Raw genomic sequence first — 21418 nt, 5'->3', positions numbered from 1 at the left:
GTTAATGATTCTTTTTGAAGACTTCCCTCCTTTGGCTTCCAGGATACCTTGTAATCTGATTTTTATTCTACCTCTTTGTTTCTTCTCAGTTCCTTTTGATAGTTCTTCGTCATTTGACTGATTTCAAAATGTTGGAGTTCCCCAGAGTTCGGTTCTTGGGTTGCATCTTTCCTCTGTATTTCTTCCGTCAGTGATCTCATTTATTCTGTTAGTGACTCTAATGGCTTTGCATTCTGTGTGCGGATGACTTGCATGTTCATCTATCTAATCTGGACCCCTCCTCTGAACTTCAGGGGTCCCTAAGACCACTTCCAGGTTCAGTGATTTGCTACAAGGACTCACAGGCTTTAGCAAGAGCTACTTAGAGTTATGATTTATTACAACAAAAACAGACAAAGCGGAATCAGCGAAAAGACACATGGCGTGAAGTCTAGTGGAAACCAGGTATAAGCTTTCCAGAATTCTCTTCCAGTGATGTCTCAAAGGACATGCTTAATTTCTCCAGCAGTGAACTGTAGCAATACCTCTGTGATGGCTACCGGAGAAGCTCATTAGACACTTGGTGCCCAGGTTTATTACTGGAGGCTCGTCACATAGGCACCCTCTGCCTAGCACATACTAAGAGTCCAGATTTCCAAAAGGAAAGCAGGTGTTCAGCATAAACCCCATTGTATACACAGCTGAGGTTTTTTGTCATCAAGGATTAGATTTTGCTTGTCTGGAATTTCAGGAGTGGAATTACATAGTATGTATTCTTTTGTGTTTGGCTTCTTTCATTTAACATAGTGTTTCTGAGATTCATCCCTATATGTTGTATGTATCAGTGTTCCATTCCTTTTTGTTACTGAGTAATACTCCATTGAATTTGCATGCCAGAATTTGTTTATCCATTTATCTGTTGATGGACATTTGGTTTATTTCCAATTCAGAGGTGTTATGAATTCAAGAAAAAGTCTTTCTCTGGACATGTTTTCTCAAGGTAAATACCTAGCGGTGGAATTTCTGGATCATATGGTCTTTCTCTGGACATGTTTTCTCAAGGTAAATACCTAGCGGTGGAATTTCTGGATCATATGAAAAGGGTATGCTTCATGGTCTAAGAAACTTACAAACTGGTTTCCAAAGCAGTTGTACTATTTTACGTTTCTGCTAGCAGTGTATGGGATGAGTATGCGGTGATTTTAATGGTGGTTTTAATTACATTTCCCTGTTGATTAATGATACTGAGCATCTTTTCATGTGCTTATTGACCTTTTGTATTATTTCCTTTGGGAAGTGTCTTTGTCATTGTTCTCTTTTTATGAGTTTGTCATCCTATTATTGATTTGTAATAGTTCTTTATATATATTCCAGATGAGAGGGTTGCAACCAGGGATAATACTATCCCCTAGGGGGCATGCGGAAATGTCTGGAGACATTTTTGATTGGCACAACTAAGGGAGTTCTCAGTGTTATGTGTGTCTCTGTCTTCCTCCCTCCCTCCTTCCCTTTCCCCCTCCACTCCAAGGCTTAGCTCTTTCTGCTTCTTCCTTCTTTCTTTTTAGTTTTCTATTAGACCACTTGATATTGGCCTTGAGATTACTGAAGACTGTTTTGTTGTTATTGTTTTCCATTTCTTTTTTTTTTTTTTTAAGATTTTTAATTATTTATTTGACAGAGATAGCGAGAGAGGGAGTACAAGCAGGGGGAGTGGGAGAGGGAGAAGCAGGCTTCCCGTGGAGCAGGGAGCCTGATATGGGGCTCGATCCCAGGACCCTGGGATCAGGACCTGAGCCGAAGGCAGACGCTTAACAACTGAGCCACCCAGGCACCCCTGTTTTCCATTTCTTTACACCTCATTCTTCAGATAAATTTTTTGATCTGTCTTTAATGTTTTTTACCTATTTTCTTCAGTATTCACTCTGCAGTTAAGCCCAACTAGTGAGTTTTTTGTTTGAGATATAGGACTTTTAAGCTCTGAAATTAACTCTTGATTCCATTTTAGTTTGTTTCTCTGCTGAGATTTCTTATTTTTTTACTCATTATGGTCTACTTTTTATTAAATCTAATAAATTCATTATAGCTGTTTCATTTTTTTTTTTTCTTCAATTCCAGTATCTGGATCATGTCATAGTTTTATTTTGGGTCACATTTTTCTGCTTTACATGTCTAGGAAGTTTTGATTGTATGCTGAACATATGCATAATACATTATGTAGGGGACATGGGATGTTGTCTTCCTTTAAAATATGTGAATTTTGTCCTGTAGGCAGTTAAATTACGGGAGGATCTTCTTGATCCTGCTAGGCGTGGTGTTATGCTTTGTGCAGGGGAGGTAGCCTCCCTCTGCTTTATTTTTTATTTTAGGGCTTGGCATCCTTTTCAGGGGTGTGGTCCTTATTCCTAAAGTGTTACGTTTTTGGAGTCTCTATTGAGGAACAGCTGAGGGGTTCAGCAGGGTTCTCCACTCCTCCTGAGCTGGAAACTGCTGGCATCTACCCCTGTAATCTCTCTTATCTCCACTCAGCGCTCTGTCCTGTGACAGCCTATCTCTTCTGTTTTGTGGGGATGCTGCCCCTGCCCAGGGGCAGTCTGGCTTCTGCCAAGGCATAGGAAACCCCCAGGGGCGCATGTGGAAATGTCTGGAGACATTTTTGGTATCCCCTGTGCAACTTCTGTGCCATCCTCCCCCCACATCCTGGTGCAGTTGCCCCCTTCCTTCAAACCTGCTCACACGTTCTCGTCACCTCAGCAGCGGCGCACTCTGACCTCTCTGACCTCCGTCTCTTCCATTCAGGGAGAGCATCGGTCTGCACTTGAGTTTCACCTCCCTGTGGGTGAATGCAGGGCTTCTCTTGGCCATTTCCCATCTTGCAGTCTTCTGCTGCCTGTTGCCCAGTGTCTAAAACAGCTGCTAATGTACTTGGGCCAGTTTGTTGCTGCCCCGTAAGGAATAATCCGATGCCGTTTTTATTCCATCGTGACTGGCCGTGGAAGTCCTCCCTAACAACTTTAGAAAAAAACTTTTAACGTGAAAATTTTCAAATTATGATACACTGGTAATTATACAGAGAGAAAATAAGTGGTGATATTTTTTTCCCTTTTTTTCAAGTAGCGGCTTGTAACATACCCGTAAGTGAAGGAGATTTTGTGCCTTGTTTTGTTTTCAAAGGCCAGTGTGGTAGGCAGCTATGTTAGGAGATGGTACATAGTAATTTGTTCACGTCCAGTAAAAGAAACCATTTATTATTACAAATGTTTTTCAGAGCTTGTCAACACCATCCAAAGAAAATTGCTAGGACTGGTATGTCCGTGATAGAGCTCTTCCAGAGGTTGAGCTCCTTTCATTATAACTTGTATAAGGGAGTGCTGTGGGGTTGCCGCCATCAGCAATATTCTGCTGAAAGGGTCCCCGGAGACAGGAACTTGTCATTACTTATACCGTGTCTTCCCTGCAGATAGTGGCCAAGATTGTTGAGCCTAAGTAGGAGTGACACTTTACATTTCTTGAGATCATTCAGAATGTCTTCCTTGATTTCCCAGAACCTCATCGTTCTCTAGAGTAATGTTAGATGTTAGTTGGTTTTCTTGTTTTTATTTCTACCTTTCACGTGGGCCATAGTCCTGAATACAGTTGGTTTCACATGTTCTGAACCATTGTTTGGCATCAAAATTAAAAGGCTTCCTAAAATTGTGTGTGAAATGGTGCTTTTCTGCTCTGAAGTGGCAGGTTTATTTCTCAGCCTATCTGGTCAAAGAGTTTATTAGCTTCTTGTGAGTGTGTTGTGTTTTATTTTTTTCTTTGGCTGGGTTGGTTTATTTTTTGTTTTGTTTTGTTTTAGTTGACTGGGCTGAGATGGTATATTCATGTGTATAAATGCATAAAAAATATATATAGAAAACATTCTTAGCAGTACTCACCCCCCCCTTTTTTTCCCCCTTTTCCCCAGTATATATCATTTTTCCTCCTGCTAGGGGCTTGGCTTTTTCAAGATTAAGATTTTTTTTTTTTAAGATTTTATTTTTAAGTAATCTCTGCACCCAACACAGGGCTCGAACTCACAAGCCTGATACCAAGAGTCACACTCCTCTGACTGAGCCAGCCAGGTGCTCCTGGTTAAGAATTTTCAAGATGTTTTTTATTGTTGCTAGTTTTGTCTTGTATGTAGTAAAGTTCTGAACGGAAAGAGAAATACCCTGCACTGGTGTGAGAGTCAAAAGAAATCGGTTATCTTTTCTGGCTTATGCTTTTAATACATGCTGCAGTTGGAATTAATTGGTTTGTTTCTTCCCGTGAGTCTTCAAAGCCTTATGCATAATGTTTTACTGTTATATATTGTCCAGAAATAACTATGAAGGGCCATAACGCCATATCAAGGTGACCCTGGAATTCTCTCCTTTAAATATTCTTGGGTCTTTTGCTATTAATGTGGGATATTTGCTCCTTACAACCTCCTTCACCTACAGCCCGTCTTCCCCTTTCTTCAGTTCCCTGGGCTTGCCCATTCCTGACCCTCATTTAATGAACTGTTTGCCTTTTAAAAAAACTCAACTCAGATGGCTTCTTTTCTAAGAAGTATCCTCAGCCCTCTTTTTCTTAACTCCCTTTACTCCTCTGGATGTTGCTTGACCTTGTGCATCCTTCAGCTGTTGTTGGATTTATGTTATAATTGGTTGTTTGCATTTTTTTCTCTTTTAAACCGTAAGTACCTAGTAATACCCTGTCTTCTCATGTTGTTTAATCCAGTGGCCTAATATAATGCCTTTTGAATGAATTAAATTGAGATCTGCAGTGCTGGGAAACAAGGAGTTTAAAATAATTTCTGAGTAAAGGCCTGAATGTTTGTTTTTTTAGTAAGATTTCTTGCTGCTTTTTTTTCTTTCTGTGTGTGTATGTGTGTCCAGATTTCTAGAAACATTCTATAGGTAGTTGAGGCTGCCAAGTCTGTGTCTTCAGATCAGTGGTTCCCAGATGCCCAGTTCATTAGCAGGCTGCAGCTAAATCTCCTATAGATTTTATAAAAATGTAGTGGGTTTTTTGATTTAGCAGGCCTGGGATGAATCTTAGGATTCTTTTTATTTTGCTCACTGTAAATCTACCCGGTTATTTTGTTGGTCACCCAAGTGTGGGAACCCCAGCTTCAGATAATACGGTGTTTTATCAGCGTGAGATTCCTTAGGGCAGATTTTTATCTGTGTTAGGAGTGGTGCAAGCTGCTTAAGAGCTTACTGAGTTTCTTATTTTTGGTCCCCAAAGTGTCTAGCATGTAACTTATGGAAATGAAACTAAGTTTAAATTAGTCACCTTCGCAATGTTTCTAATCTGGGTTTTGATTAATTCTAAAGAGAGTGACTGTTTAACCTCTTTATTTTTTGTTACCCTTTAAGGAGTGTTCAGCCTTGGTGTGCCCGTCGATGCTCTCTTCTTTATCGGGAACCAGCTGGTCGCTACGAGTCACACGGGGAAGGTGGGAGTGTGGAACGCCGTCACCCAGCACTGGCAGGCGAGTGTTACCTGAGGCGCGCTACCGAAATGAGGGTGCCTCGGGAGCTCACGCTCGCTCTACGTTGGCTTCAGTTTTGTGGGATTCATAGTGTCTGTTGTACTTTTTTGTGGAGGTGTAATTGACATACGTTATACTAGTTTCAGATGTACAGCACAACGGTTTGGTAATTTGTGTACATTGCAAAACGATCACTGTAAGTCTAGTTAACATCTTTCACCATATTCGGTTACATGGTATTTTCTTTCTTGTAATGAGAATTTTTAAGATTTATTCTCTTAGCAACTTTCACATATACAATACAATATTAACTATACTTGTCCTACTGTAATTACATCCCCATGACTTATTTTATAACTGGAAGTTTGTGTCTTTTTTGTTTGAAAGTAGGCTCCACGCCCAGTGTGGGGCTTGAGCTCGGGAGCCCCGTGCTGTATGGACTGAGCCAGCTTCGCACTGACTTTTTTTTTTTTTTTTTTTTTTTGGCAATTTGTATCTTTCGACTCCCTTCACCCATGTGGCCCACCCTCCAGCCCCTGCCTCTGGCAACTACCAGTCTGTTTTATCTGTTGGTTCGTTTTTATTTTGTTTTGTTCTGTTTGCTTGTTTGTTTTTAGGTTCCACATAAGTGAGATCATAGGAATTTGTCTTTCTCTGTCTGACTTATTTCATTAGGCATAATGCCCTCAAGTTCCGTTCATATTATTGTAAATGAAATGATGTCTTTTTTTGGTGGTTGAGTAATATTCCATTGTGTGTGTGTGTGTGTGTGTGTGTGTGTATATATATATATAGGCTGTTTCCTTCTCTTGGCTGTTCTAAATAATGCTGCAGTGAACATAGGGTGCAGATATCTTTTTGAGTTACTATTTTCATTTACTTCAGATAGAGACCCAGAAGTGGAATTGCTGGATCATATAGTAGTTCTATTCTTAATCTTTTGAGAAACCTCCTTACTATTTTCCATAGTGACTGTACCAGTTTACCTTCTCCAACAATGCACGAGGGGCTCCTTTCTCCACATCCTTGCCAACACTTGTTATTTCTTGTCTTTTTGATAATAGCTAATTCTAACAGATGTGAGGTGATAACTCATTGTCGTTTTGATTTGCATTTTCCTGATGATGAGTGATGTTGAGCATACCTGTTGGCCATCTGTATGTCTTTTTTGGAGAAATGTCTACTCAGATCCTCTGCCCATTGTTTTGTTTCTATTTTTGATTACACAGAATATTGTATTTATTTGTAGTGGTAATTTACTAGATTCTGGATACAGATTTGATTATGTTTTCAAGAATTTTAAGTTACTTTGGAAAATGAGTGTGTATTTAACTATGGTTTGACATTTCTAATGTCTTTAAGTTCCATGTTTTGGGAATAGTAGTCCAGGCAGACTTCATTTCCTTAGTAAAGTGCAGATCTGTATGAAAATACAGAGCCTGTTCAGAGAAGATAGCAAGCTAAATGATCTCAAGTACTTGAGAGGAACGAGAAGAAGAGTATAAAAGGGTTGGTACCTAATTCTGAAGGAGAGAGGAAAAGTTAAAGGACTTTAAGCAGAGGGTAATGTGATGAGAGCCATGTTTTAGGAAGCTACAGGGGTAACCAATAGGAAAGCTGGACTGGAGAATGAGGGGAGTAATGCAGCAATGAAGTGGAGAGATGTGACTAAAGACAGCGGTGGTAGAGATGGCAAAGATGAGACTATTTGAAAAACATTTCATAAACCTTCCTCAGATTACAGGATTGATACCTGGTTTGGGTATGGGAAATTAAAGAAGGAGAGAGAGATGAGATGTATTTCTAGTTTTGGATTCCTAGTTTCAACAGTCAGGTGGATAGTAATAAATTCACAGGGAACGTAGGAAGAAAAGCAGATACAGTGGGGGGACAGTATGAGGAATAATTAGATTGATTACATATATTTGATATTCGTGTGGGTGTCCGAGCGCAGGTGTTAGTACACGTTTGGGAGTACCCCTTTGGAATTTAGGAGCGAAGAAAGAGCTAAGAAGAAGTATTTGGAAACCACAACACTTCTGTGATAACTGAAAAATAAGAATTGATAAGGTTTTCTGTTAAGTGGATGTACGTAGGAAGAAAAAGAACTCTGGGAGACATTAGCAATTATGGGGACAAGATAGGAGACCACAAAGGGACATATGTGATATTGAGAAACGACATTAGTCTAGGATTTTATTTGCAAATATAAGTTAATTAGGTTTTGGTTGGAGAAAGCCAGATTGTGGGAACTGAGGAATTAAAAGATCAGAGATTAGAGACAGCAAATTCAGAGTTACCTTTCAAGAAGTTAGGTGAAGGAAAGCAGGGAAACAAAGTGATAGCTTAAGGATTGAGGCTAGATTGTGATAAAGATGTTCAGTGCTTTATTTTACGTTTTTTTCTAGGATGGGAGAAGCTTAAGCATGCTTGTAGTCAGAGAGGGGAGTTCTCAGGGAAAGCACATGAAGAGTGACAGAATGGAGATGATTTCTAGTCCCATGAAAGTCAGGAGTATGTGAGATCTAAACAGTTTAGAGGGGTTTGCCTAACAGAGACCAGAGACACTTCTTCCTCTGACAGAAGAGTAAGAAAGGAATGCTGAAGAACATAAATTCAGAGGAAGAGAAAGACAGTGGCACTATGTATCAGGAATTGCAGAGATGAGAAATCGTACATTTGTAGTGGACTTGGGTGATAGAACTAAGTGAGTTTCTCCATTAGTGCGCAGTACCGAGAACAGGAGCAGGAGAGGAACAGTATTGGCCTGATCCAGGATTGGAGATGTAATAAGGTAGATATGACACACCACGGGATGAGAAAACATAAAAATGCTAAGGAGTTGAAATTGTGAGATCAAGAAGTGAGGAGGTGCCGGGTAGACAGAGCAGGATGCAGAGGTGTTGTCAGGGGACTGGAGGGATGTTAGAGCAGATTGATGACTTGAAAGGAATGAGAATTGTTGGGAAGATAGGAAGTTGTAGTCAAAGTCTTAATTTAAGATTTTGGAGTTGGGACAGTTTTCAGTGATCATAATGTAGAACTGACTTATAATTGAAAGTATTGGATATAGGACTCAGCAAACTGTAAGGATGATCATTATGCACATTAAGGTGCCAGGAGAGTAGTAGAGAGTAAGATAAAAGTAAATTATGATCCAGATGCCCAGATCCTCAGAGGTGATGGGCTGATCTGGAAGTGTCAGTCTGGGTAGAAATAAATAGTGGTTGAATGTCACGATGAGTTGAGCTTGTGCAGCAGCATTCTTGCGATCTTATGACCCGTGAGATTCGGGGCCGATGGTGAGAGAATGAAAGACTTCCAATGAAAGGGGTTAGAATCAGAAAAATTAGGTTTTATGTTAGATGAGGGATAGAAGTCCTGTTTATAGAAAAAAAAATGTTAGCTAGGGTGGGCCTTTCATATAGGCACAGTGAAAGGTACAGTGGTTGTTACCACAAAGTGATGGGCCGAGGAGTGTAGGAAAGGGAGTGTAGATCTGTGGATCTGAAGCGCAGCTAGAAGAAATTGATCAGAGGGATTCTTCAACTGGTGATATTTCTGTAAAGACGAATGTGAATTTTAATGATTAATGGAAGGTCTGCTTTCAGATATGTTATTTGACTAATTATGTCAAGTCTGAGCTTTCCGTGGGTGGGGGAAGCTATGCTATGTGTAAAACCACTCAGGTAAATTTGGGTTCCTGAGGAACATGCTTCTTTATTATTTTTTTTTGTTTTTCTTACCAGTGTTCTCAAAACTACGTATAAAAGGCTTCATATCTTTGGGATCCTAAAAACTGTACCAGCATCCTCAGAGTGTCCTTTATTCTTAAGGTTTTAGTTCCCTGTATAACCCGCTGCTTGTTTGGTATACGCATGAGTTGAAAACCGTATCTGACAAAGTAGGTTTGTTACTACATTTCAGGAAGACCTTGGGAAAGTTGAGCATTCATGCAGCAAACAGGCCTTACAGACCAGCTAGATGAATGCATTTGTAGTGCAGAGCAGAGATGGTATGTAATGAAAGCTCAGCGTCTGACACGCAGACCTCACCGGACACGTCGGACCCGAGGCTGACCCCGGTGACATCTGGTACTGGTTGAGTAGGTGGTGAGCTGGCCTTCAGCAAAGGTTCTGCCCACGAGTAACGCACAAAGTCCACAGGACAACTGTTGTATAATCAAGACGGATTTGAAATATATCAATCAGATGAATAAGAGAGAGTGTGTGTGTGTGTGTGTGTGTGTAAGTTCTACAAACTGTTGTGAAATTGTTGGGGGGACAGAGGGAGAGGGAGGGGATCTTAAGCAGGCCCCACACCCAGTGCGGAGCCCCATGCAGGGCTCCGTCCTGGAACCCCGAGATCAGGACCTCCGCCAGAATCACGCGTCAGACACTTAAATGACCAAGCCACCCAGGCTCCCTAGGACAGCTGCAGTAGGATTTTATTTTACTTTACTTTTTAAAAAAATTTTTTTAAGTTTTTCTTTATTTGAGAGAGAGAGGGAGTGAATGAGAGAGAGAGCAGGAGGGGGGAGAGGGACGGAGGGAGAGGGGAAAGCATGACCTGAGCCGAAGGCAGACGCTTAACCAACTGAATCATCCAGGAGCCCCTCATTAAGATTTTAGTGAAAATTTTATAAAATTATTGTATCTGATTTGGGTAACGGAAAAGAAACATGATTTTTTTAAAAGAGATGTTTGAGTTTTTTGTTCTTTTTTTTTTTGTTTAAACTTAACAATTTTCAATGAAAAGGCCACTAAAGAAATACTCTTGGGGTGCCTAGGTGGCTCATTCGGTTATACGTCCATGTCTTGATTTTGGCTCAGGTCCTAATCTCAGGATCTGATATCTAGCCCGCCGCCCCTATCGGGCTCCCCTGCTCCGTGGGGAGTACGCCCCGCCCCCCGTCTTTTCCCCTCTGTCCCTCCCCCTGCTCCTGTTCTCCCTTTAAATAAATAAATAAATAATCTTAAAATAAAAGAAATGCCCTTTGATAAGAAGGATATTTATTTATACTTAGAAGGGGAAGGACTGGAATGAAATAAACATCAGCAAAGAAATTGACAGGCTGGTATATCATTTAATTTTGCATGTAAGACAATGATAATCACTCTGTGCCACATTAAGAGAGAAAATCCACTTTCATCGTAGATTTGTGACCATCACGAATCACCCAAGTACCTGAATCAGTAGTTTCTCAGGGTCTCCATGTGAAGTTGTTAGGGTAAAGAAGAGGAGGCCACAGAATAACCGGCTCTCGCTTATGCTAGGAGAGAGCTCAGTGCTGGCTCCTCTGTAACCTTACGCATCCTCTGCTTTCGCTGTTCTTCTTGTACTAAGGGGTAGGCGTGAAGGAAGAGCAGGATTTGGGTCAAGGGTGGCAGAGAAATAGGAAGGCTCTAATGATAGAGCCCATCTTTCTGGAGAACAAACGGCAGAAATGTTTGTCTTAGATGTGCTGTGGGATACAGCCTCTTTCATTGAAAAGGGATCTAAAGGGAGAGGAATCTCATGCCCTTGATCTGTCCCCATCCTCCTGTTCTGAAGATTCTGGGCTAGCAGTTGAAGCTCCTGCTGGAGGGTTAGAACTACAAAAATGAACTTGGCATGAGAAAACCAGTCCTTGGTGTTAAAGTCTCCTTCCCTCCATTCTTCAGACATCTTCATTCATATGACTGAGAACCTCTCAGTGTCGCCCTGCGACAAAACTTGTTGGCTCTGATAAAACAGAAACCTGATCTGGGGTCAGCGTGGAGGGCTGGTAATTGAATCTTTGCGCTGTTTCTATGTCTGACACCAGAAGGTTCACATGGAAGCGAGAGTCATGTGTCGGCAGCTTTATAGGCATCATTACTTCCAAGTTTCAGCTTTTGGTTAAATGTGTTCCTTTTATTTAGAAGGGACCCAGATGGGGCGCTGATATGCCCGGTGTTCTGTCAGACATGACCTTCCCCTACCTAACTCATACTTGACTTGTTCGATTTTCAGGCTTTACCTCTTTCTGAATTTTCCTCCATCTTTGCCCGTCTCCCCACATGGGACTGAGCAGGGAATCCTCCCCACCCCTGACGGTACCGCACACTCTTATCTTTTTTTCCCCTCTCTTGCTCTCAGGTTTCTTTCTCGCCCTCAAGTTTCCGAGCTCTTACGGAGCAAGTGTGATATTTCACATCCCTCATGCGTCCAGTTACTCGTTCTCCGGGCCAGTACCTGATACACGGGAAACAGTTCGCTTAAATGTCACCTCCGAAGTTTCACAGGCATCTCTGGCCCAGCTCTGCGTAGGGAAGATGCATTTTGATCTTACGTAATGGCCACTGCTCTACAAAACATTGTTTGTTTATTACTCTGTTTTGTAGTAGAACTGTGCCCTTTGCTTTTCCTGTCACACAAATACAGGCAGTTATTGATTGTTAACTAGATGAATTTGCTTGGAAAGCTGATGTTTTTATTCTAGTACTTGAAAAAAACAAAAGTTTAAAGGGACTTTTTTGTCTTGCCATTTCCTAGGAAACAGAGGTAAGGTCTTCAGCGGAAGGAATGGAGATAGAGAATAATACCACTTGTCAAAGACACAGTGGTGAATTATCCGGGAGCAAGTGCTGTTTGTCGATCGTTGGTTTTCTAGCTGTAACGCCATCCCTACTGTGTGGGTTTGGGCAGAGGCCATTTAATCTCTTCGAGGAGAGAGAAGGGGAAAGGAACCTAGTCAGATCAGGCCTTCAGTTTTAATGTGTGCTGTGAGCTCACAGTCATGTGCAGAGAAAAGACATAATCCATTGGAATTCTGAAAGGAAAGTGCTGCTGTGGGAATAACATTTTATTTGTTTATTTTAAAGATTTTATTTATTTATTTGACAGAGACACAGCGAAAGAGGGAACACAAGCAGGGGCAGTGGGAGAGGGAGAAGCAGGCTTTCCGCGGAGCAGGGAGCCCGATGTGGGGCTCGATCCCTGAGCCGAAGGCAGACGCTTAACAACTGAGCCACCCAGGCGCCCCGGAAATAGCATTTTTTTTAAAAAAAGCTTTAAGAGGAACTATATTGGGGGCACCTGAGCGGATCAGACCGTTAGGCGTCTGCCTTCGGCTCGGGTCATGATCCCCGGGGTCCTGGGATTGAGTCCCATCCCCCCCCCCTTCAGGCTCCCTCTGTGCTCACTGGGGAGCTTGCTTCTTCTCCCTCTCCCTCTGCTGTGCGAGCTTGCTCCCTCTTAAATAAATAAATAAATAAATAAATAAAATTTTTAAAAGAAAAGGAACTATATTGGTAGTTCTTCAGAGTTCCCTGTGGAGTGTGTTTGTGTGTAAAGAAAGTAATTTTCTAAGTCCTATTTAGATATTAGTTAGGTTTTTTTTATTTCCTTAGGTAATCTCCAGACCCAGGGTGGGGCTGGAACTCATGCTGCCAAGATTGAGTTCCATGCTTTACTGACTTAGCCAGGCACACCTAGTGAGTTTTCTGTTCTGTTTTGTTTTAGTTAAGAGTGTCAAAATTTTGAGGAAGTTGATCAGGAAATATAAATGATAATTAATATCTAACATCTAATAACAGTCTTCCTACATCAGGTTCAAGATGTTGTTCCTATCACGAGTTATGACACTGCTGGCTCCTTCCTTCTACTGGGATGTAACAATGGATCAATATATTACATAGGTAAGTCTGTGAACGTTTAGCCTGGTCCATTTAATACGACTTTTAAAAATAAAATACTACCTTTTTAAATTTTAAATAGATGCACTCTTTTAACATTATTTAAAATTTTGGGGGCACCTGGGTGGCTCAGATGGTTAAACGTCTGCCTTTGGCTCAGGTCATGATCCCAGGGTCTTGGGATCAAGCCCCACGTCAGGCTCCTGGCTCAGCGGGGGGCCTGCTTCTCCCTCTCCCTCTGCCTCTCCGCCTGCTCATGCTCTCTCTCTCTCTCTGTCTCTGTGTCTTGAATGAATAAATTAAATCTTTAAAAATATATATATTGTTTAAAATTTTTATTTTTTAGATATGCAGAAGTTTCCTTTGCGAATGAAGGACAATGATCTTCTTGTAACTGAGCTTTATCACGATCCTTCAAATGATGCCATTACTGCGCTGAGTGTTTACCTCACACCCAAAACAAGTTAGTACCTGGCAAAATTCTTACAAATTCTTTACCTTTTTTTGAGAATATGTGTTTGTTTATTGGTCTGTTGTGCTAAAACTAATCCAGTCCTTTCTTTTTGAGAACTGTAGTTCGAAGGATATCATCTCAGTCTGAAGTTTATATTTGGTTATGTATTGAAGCCAGACATGACCAATAAACAAGGATAAGTTGAGGTGGGAAATTAGAACTTTTCCTCTTCTGAGTTATATTTAAGTAAAACATTACAGTATTAACTGAAATTATTAAAAAAAAAATCTGTACATTTACCTTCCTATTTACCGTAGCTGATTTTGTTTTGAAAATAGGAGCTTTTTATTTTTTTAACCAAAAGTGAGAAAGTTTTCAGACTGTTGATCTCTTTTGGAAATTGCCTTACTTCCTTGGAAAACTTTTAATTATGGGAAAAAGACATTTTTTTTTTTTTGAAAGTGTAGTATCTGTAGCTTTCATGGTCTTTCCAAGGCCATTGCAATGAAATTTTATTAAGAATTTTTGTATTTTTTGTATTTTTACATTCTAGATTGAAAGATAAAACATAAGTGGGAAATTTAAAGTTTTAATGAAAAGAATTATAGGAAATAGTAACATGTGTCCAGCAATATTAATATATTTGAATGTGGTCCTTCTATAAAATCATCACTTTATTGAATTCATTGAAGGAAATCTTCAGTGTGAAATATTCAAATGTATGCAGACGATTTTGAGTAATATTATAGTAGGATTTCAGCTATCTTGTGCTAAAGTGGGTCCACAAACTGCTCTTTTTATTGATGGTCTTACATATTGGCTGCTTTTGTGCATCAGTTGACAGAGTTGAGTGGTTACGACAGACAGTATGGCATGGAGAGTTTGAAATATTTGCCATCTAGCCTTTTACAGAAAGCTTGCTGCCCTCTGTTCTTGAATGAGATGTGCATTTCTTTTCAATCTAATTAAAAAGGGAGGAAAAAAACTTGCAGTGGCAGGGGGAGAATGGGGTCACGTTTTAGGTTGGAAGTGTTTCCTGTGGTATGCTCTTTCTCTTGATTCAAGTATTTTCGGGTGAATCAGGAAAAATAACTATTTAAGCTAAATGGTTCTCTGTGTACCTTTTTAAGTATAATGGTCACTGAACTCCATTCTATCTTTAAATACGTAATGGAGTCTGGACACTGGTCTTAAAAAAAAAAAAAAAAAGAAACGGCACAGGTGAACTTGACACAGTGGGCTGTGCATAATGAGAAGAGACCCTATAGGTAAGTGTGATGTAAGCAACGTCATGGGTGTATTTGTTTCGGAGCTAAGTATTTTTTTTTTTTTTTTTTTAAGATTTTATTTATTTATTTGAGAAAGCGAGAATGAGAGAGAGAGAGCACATGAGAGGGGGGAGGGTCAGAGGGAGAAGCAGACTCCCCGCTGAGCAGGGAGCCCGATGTGGGACTCGATCCCGGGACTCCAGGATCATGACCTGAGCCGAAGGCAGTCGCTTAACCAACTGAGCCACCCAGGCGCCCAGTATTTTGAATCTGTTAAATAGTATATACATGAATATTCAAGAAAGAATCTGTAATATAGCACATGTAAAAGTAAAACACATGGTTTTTCTAGGCTAGAAGTGATAATGGAATCCTGCTTTAGAAATACTGTGTCACGTCGATGGCATTCTTAGCATGTCAGATTTACTAATTCTTTAAACATTTACTAAGGACCTGCCATGTCTCCTGCACTCCATGAGGTGGTTGTGATTCGGTCTCTGTCAGTAATGTGTGGAGGGAGACTTGGAAATAGAGGACTGGGTGTTGCAGTTGCTGTGATAGACCCTGACAGACAGCCCAGGGGAGGGCTGCACAAGTCTGTCTGGGAGGGCGGGCTGGGAAAGGACTCGTAAAGGAAATCATGATTTGAATACGGTGTCTGTGCCAGGCTGGATTTGGGGCTCGGGAAAGCGTTTCTCCCAGGGCAGCTTACTGTCATCCTCTGATGTGCCCACTTTCAACTTCGGACCTCGTGTAGGTGTCTCTGGGAACTGGATTGAGATCGCCTACGGTACGAGTTCTGGTGCCGTGCGGGTGATCGTGCAGCACCCGGAGACGGTGGGCTCGGGTCCGCAGCTCTTTCAGACTTTCACAGTTCACCGAAGTCCTGTCACAAAAATCATGCTGTCCGAGAAGCATCTGGTGTCAGGTAAAGTTCTGGTGAGGAGGGCGGCCTCCTGTAAAACCTTGTTGCCTTGTGGGTCGTTTTCTAGACTCCTACAAATGGAAAGAATAGAAAAGCACTGCTTTGTGTTAGAAAAACATATTGAAAGAAATGGTAGAAAAGTTTAATAACTGAAGAAATGTTATGGTTGTCTCTTAAATTTTTTTTTTTTATTTTGACTGGTTGTAGTATACATAAATTTAGGAAAGAGTTGACCGTATCCTTTATTTACTCTCTATTCTGATATTTTGTTCTCATGACATATTTAGAGAAGTTTACAAAGCATGAATTTAATATAAATTTGGTTGTATTGTCTTAAGGTTTAAATAAAACTAAAGTAGATTTATGGGTGTATTTGATCATTTTCTAAAAATATTAAAAACTAATAGATAGGTAAAGAGTATTTGAAGAAAATTAACATTTTTGTGTTTGTTCCTTAGTCATTAAATTTTTTTAAAATGTAGATACTGATAAGAACAGAAAGTGTAGATACTAATTAGATACTTAAATGATACAGAGTTTTAAGCTTAATGAGTGTGACACACAAAGTATAGTGATCACACAATAAAATTCCATTGATGAGGTTCACTGTATATGAAGATTTCTAAAAGGCTTTAGTATCAGTAGAGCCCACTTTTACATTAAACCTTTTGTAGATCAGTTCCTGCCTAACTTAAACTTTTTATAAGCATCATTTTCATCTGTCAAGTTTGTTTATATGAAGACTTCGTAATATTAAAAGGTGATGCATCTTTCACTAATCTCTAGTCTGAGTAAACACTAAATGGAGCTGAAGTACCTTGTCCATGGATGGGTGGGTGGGTGGGTGGATGGATGAGTGTGCTCTTATTGATATCTAATTGAGTATAAAGTCAAATTGTTTTGAGTATAATTATACCTCCCTGAAACAATCCCTCTCCTCTTTAGGTTTTCATAAAGCAACTCACCTGCCTCACTGAAGAGTCCCTGTCACGCTCTTGCTGATTTCTCCTCGTTTGCACAGTTACTAAGTGTGGGATTGCCTCAGTGCTCCTTCCTCGATTCTCCATTCTTCTTTGTCTGTAGTTTTCCTGGTGACTTGAGTGTTGCCATCTATATGCCCGTGACCCCCAGACTTTTTCTCCACCTGTGACCATTCGCAGAGTTCCAAACTTGTATATCTAGTGTCTGTCTCTGGTTGTATAGACATGTCCAAAATTAACCTGGATAAATAGTACTTTTGATATTTCTCTCAGAAGCCCTTTTGCATACAATATCACCATGTGCTTATTTCCTCAAGCTGAGGACCTAGGAACCACTCTCGGTTCCTCCCTTTCTCTCATCCCCACAAACACGTAATCTGTCAGTAAGTCCTTTTACCTTTGCTTCAACGTATGTCACAAATCTCATCACTTGGTGTCCATTGCTGCCCAGCCTGGTAGTTTTGTCATTTCTCCCCTAGATCACTGAGCTCAGGTTTTTTGCCTGTTTCTCTCTTGCCTCTTTATGGTATATGTTCCTTATGGTACATAGAACTAGAAATATCTTTTAAAATTGTAAGCTGTATCTGATTCCCGATGGCTTCCTATTAAATGCAGGATAAATAAACTAATAGGGTTTTTCCAGTTATGGGTCCTGTCTTCTTTTCAAGTCTCTTTTCCTCTCTACCCTTCACGTCACTTTTCGTATTGCTCACAACACCCTAATCCTTTGGCTTTTTGATTTCTTAAAAATGCCTCAGAACTTTTGCACTTCTTTTTATTTGAAATGTTTCACCCCTAGGTATTTGTTTGGCTACCTTCTTGTCATTCAGGTCCATTTCTAGTACCTCTTCAGTGAGGCCACCCTGTCTCAATTAGCCAAACCTCTATCCAGGTCACTTTCTCTGTCACCATCTCGATTTGTTTTCTTCATAGATTTATCACTGGATCATGTTGTTTTGTTTGCTGTTCATCATCTGTCTTCCTCTTCTGGAATGTAAATTTTACAGTAACAGAGAAGTTCTTACTCTGTTCTCAACACTTACGTACTTCTTGACACATAAAAGATGCCGAATAAATGTTATGTAAAATGAGGTAATTGGATCCTGTGAGAAAATAGGACTGTTTTGCAAGGTTATTGTGATGTTTAAATGACCATACTTAGACTCAGTAGTAATTGCTATTATTTTGGTGGTGATGATGTTATTTCAGGATGAGGTGCCAGAGAACTGCATAGTGAAATCTGCATTTTAACATCAAATATTTCATGCAGGATTGAAATTTAAATAAATCTGTCAAGAAAAATGTCCAGTTGAGCTAAAAATCTAGAGTATTTTATGTTTCCTCAGTTATATTATTCTGCCACCTGGTGGATATCAACATATATGTAACAACATTCTTTTTCTGATAGTGTTAGTTTTCATGTCTTAAAAACCTAAATGATTAATTTTAACAGTAGAGCGATAATTGCTTACTGAATCACTTAAAGTGTTTAAGGTATTTTCTTTTATTTTTTAAGGTATTTTTCTGAATCCTAGTAAGCTTAATAGTGAAATCAGGATTTTCCATGAAACTGATTAAACAGCCTAGAACTAAATGTCTCCTTTTTCACCAGAAACCAGCATCCTGAGACATGAGAATTTTGTTACATAAGTAAACACCTGTGTACTTTGAATTTTTATTGCTATTTGTTAAAATTAAATTTCTAAAGTTTTGTTTAAAATTTGCAACTGTGGCAATTTACCCAGTAGGAAAGGTTTGTGTTTAAGAAAGTTTGGATACTTTCCTAGTATTTACTGGTGAGTTCATAGCTCATTGCTAATAATAGCACATTCTCTGGAATCCAAATAAGTTGCACTTTTCCATTAAAAAGGAATGCCACAAAAGTACATTTTTTTACATTAATAATACCAGTTGTTGGTTTATATTTTTAAAGATTTTTATTTATTTATTTGACAGAGAGAGAGAGAGAGACAGCGAGAGAGGGAACACAAGCAGGGGGATTGGGAGAGGGAGAAGCAGGCTTCCCACTGAGCAGGGAGCCCGATGCAGGACTCAATCCCAGGACCCTGGGATTATGACCTGAGCCGAAGGCAGATGCTTAACGACTGAGCCACCCAGGCGCCCGGTTTATATTTTCTAAAGGAGTAGTTACTCAGATCAAAAAACAACAGAGGTGGGGTACTTGTTAGATATCTCAATATATATCCACTTAAAATTATTTACATTAAAAAAGCTAGCTGGACTATGTTCCTTAATTGCAGACTCTCTTAGTTTACATAAAAATCGTTCTTAAGTTTATTTTAATTTTCCCTAATATAAGTAGGAGTGGGTGATACAAGCTTTTTGACAAGTGTAATTTGTACCAGTAAATTTTCAGTAACTCCCGCTAGGTTAATATTTAACATAAGCAGTTTCAGTGGTTGGAAAAAATAAACTAGGCAACTCATTTACTATGTAGTTTAGCCACAGAACAGAATAATATTCAGCATCTTTTCTCTTGCATACACTTTTTTTTTTTTACATTTATATTCTACAGGCTACTTTTATAAGGACCCATGGATTTACTTACATATATTTGTAGCAAGGTAAACTGTAATCAGTTCTTTTCAGTTTTGTTGGCCAGGTACAGATGCATAATTATAGGATAAATATGTCATTTGCCACTCAAAATATGCTGTGATCTGTTTAAGATAGATTATAGTTAAAAAGTTAAAATGTATTTATAAAAGTGATTTTGTTGGTGCTTTTATAATCTATATTTAACAACTTTTTTTGTTTTCTTTCCTAGTGTGTGCAGATAATAATCATGTCCGGACGTGGACAGTAACACGATTCAGAGGAATGATCTCTACTCAGCCAGGTTCTACTCCGTTAGCGTCGTTCAAGATACTGTCCCTGGAGGAAACAGAAAGTCATGGAAGCTATTCCTCTGGAAACGACATAGGTGGGTGAGATAATTTGGGGGCATTTTCAAATACTTTATGGGCAACCCAGTAGTATGTTAACTGTAGTAGAAACCTAAAACTGACTTTCAGATATAAAATTTTTCACTTTAATTTTGAAACTCATTTTAAAACAAATTTAATGTGTTACTTACTTAGTTCTATAAATTCACAGATTACAACACTTTCTGTTTAAAAAGTTGAGAGCAAAGTTTTCATCTATTTATCATTTCCTTATTTAAATGATGTCTCCAAATGCTAACCACTTTAGTTTATAATTAAAAGCTCTGATAGCTGTGCACATTTGACATTTGAAATTTCTTTTCCTTTTATTGCTGATAATCCGAAAATAAAATTTGAAGCTAGAAAAGGGCTGGCAGTTGTCTTGACGGCATCGTAATGGCTTTCAGGAAATGATATATCACAAGGCTATGATTTCAGCAAAAAGTATATGAAGTTGGTGTGATTTGTCCCTCGCGACACCGTATGACACATGTGCATATGGAATCTCTCTTTCTCTCTCTCACTCACACACACACACACACACACACACGCACGGTCTTCACAGAGACAGATCATTTTCCCACATCTTGGGTGTGAACTCCAGTTCCATTAGGCAGGACCTGTGAGATCTTTGGTTCACTAATCTCTTGATGCCTTACTTTTCTCATCTATAAAATGAAGATAATAATAGTGTATCCCTTATGTGGTTGTCATGATGATTAAAATGAGTTACTTGCAAAGCATTTACTGTGGCACATAGTAAGCATAGTGTAGGTATTTGCTAGCTAATAAAGATGTTCCATTTATTAATTAGGTATGATTCACGTAAGGTAAAATTATGTCATACATCACATACTTTTTTGTGAACAATGAGTTGGTATTATTTTAGCTAATGAGTATGATAATGAGAATTACTAGAATTTTTAAGTTTTCCCTGAAACACTTTTTTTTTATATTGTTCAGAATCTTTCTAAAATATATGAGCTATCCACCTGCCTTGCCAAGTACAATCAAGTAAAAATAATTGAATCTTTTTTTTTTTTAAATTGAAAACCTTGCAGGATGCAACAGGCTTCTGATTAAATTCTATTGAATGAAGTTGCACTTTATTTCTTTAAGAGAAATAAATATATAATATATATATAAATAAATATGTGGCTTTACAAAAAAGAGAAAAATTTGTAATACATAATTTTACTTATATATCCTTTTTCTGTAGTTATAAGGAACTGAGCACATTCTCAAAGATAAACAATGTAGAGCCTATGTTTTAACAGGTCTCATTCTACTTCTACTACTCTTACTTAATGGATAGTCTTATGCAAATTAATGCCGTCAGCTTCAGTGGCCTTAGTGCATAAAATATAACTTGAAATATTAATGTATTTTTAAAAAGGTTCAGTGCAAGTTGGAGTGCTTGCAGTCCCTCATTCTGTGTCTGACTTGGACATGGAATGCACAGTGTCATATAATGATAGCATGAAAAATTCTTTTTTCTTCCTCTTTGGTATTGATATTAATGTTCCTTTTGTTCGGTGAAACCGACTGAATTTCAGTTAACTTGTTTTGCCGTTGTCTGTGTTCTGACCAAGGGCCTTTTGGAGAGCGAGATGATCAACAGGTGTTTATTCAGAAGGTTGTTCCCATCACCAACAAACTGTTTGTAAGACTCTCATCGACTGGGAAAAGGTACAACTTTACCGTAG

At 39.2% G+C, this 21418-nt stretch overlaps 1 protein-coding gene across 7 annotated transcripts in view; it reads left to right on the top strand.

Moving 5' to 3' along the window:
* KCTD3 (potassium channel tetramerization domain containing 3) overlaps positions 1-21418 on the top strand; it is a 50395-nt gene that overhangs the window by 21710 nt on the left and 7267 nt on the right. For 6 of the 7 annotated variants that reach the window (XM_027611605.2, XM_027611607.2, XM_027611608.2 and 3 more), the window contains 6 exons: positions 5367-5482; positions 13056-13143; positions 13487-13603; positions 15620-15790; positions 19556-19711; positions 21305-21401. In XM_027611605.2, the coding sequence (XP_027467406.1) occupies positions 5367-5482; positions 13056-13143; positions 13487-13603; positions 15620-15790; positions 19556-19711; positions 21305-21401 (745 nt within the window). The remainder of the gene's footprint in view (positions 1-5366; positions 5483-13055; positions 13144-13486; positions 13604-15619; positions 15791-19555; positions 19712-21304; positions 21402-21418) is intronic. The other variant, XM_027611610.2, reaches the window with a different exon arrangement.

The sequence above is a fragment of the Zalophus californianus genome, chromosome 10 (assembly GCF_009762305.2).
Source record: "Zalophus californianus isolate mZalCal1 chromosome 10, mZalCal1.pri.v2, whole genome shotgun sequence".
NCBI lineage: Eukaryota > Metazoa > Chordata > Mammalia > Carnivora > Otariidae > Zalophus > Zalophus californianus.
Note: the sequence above shows the minus strand (reverse complement) of the source record. Positions and strands in the feature narration are given on the sequence as shown.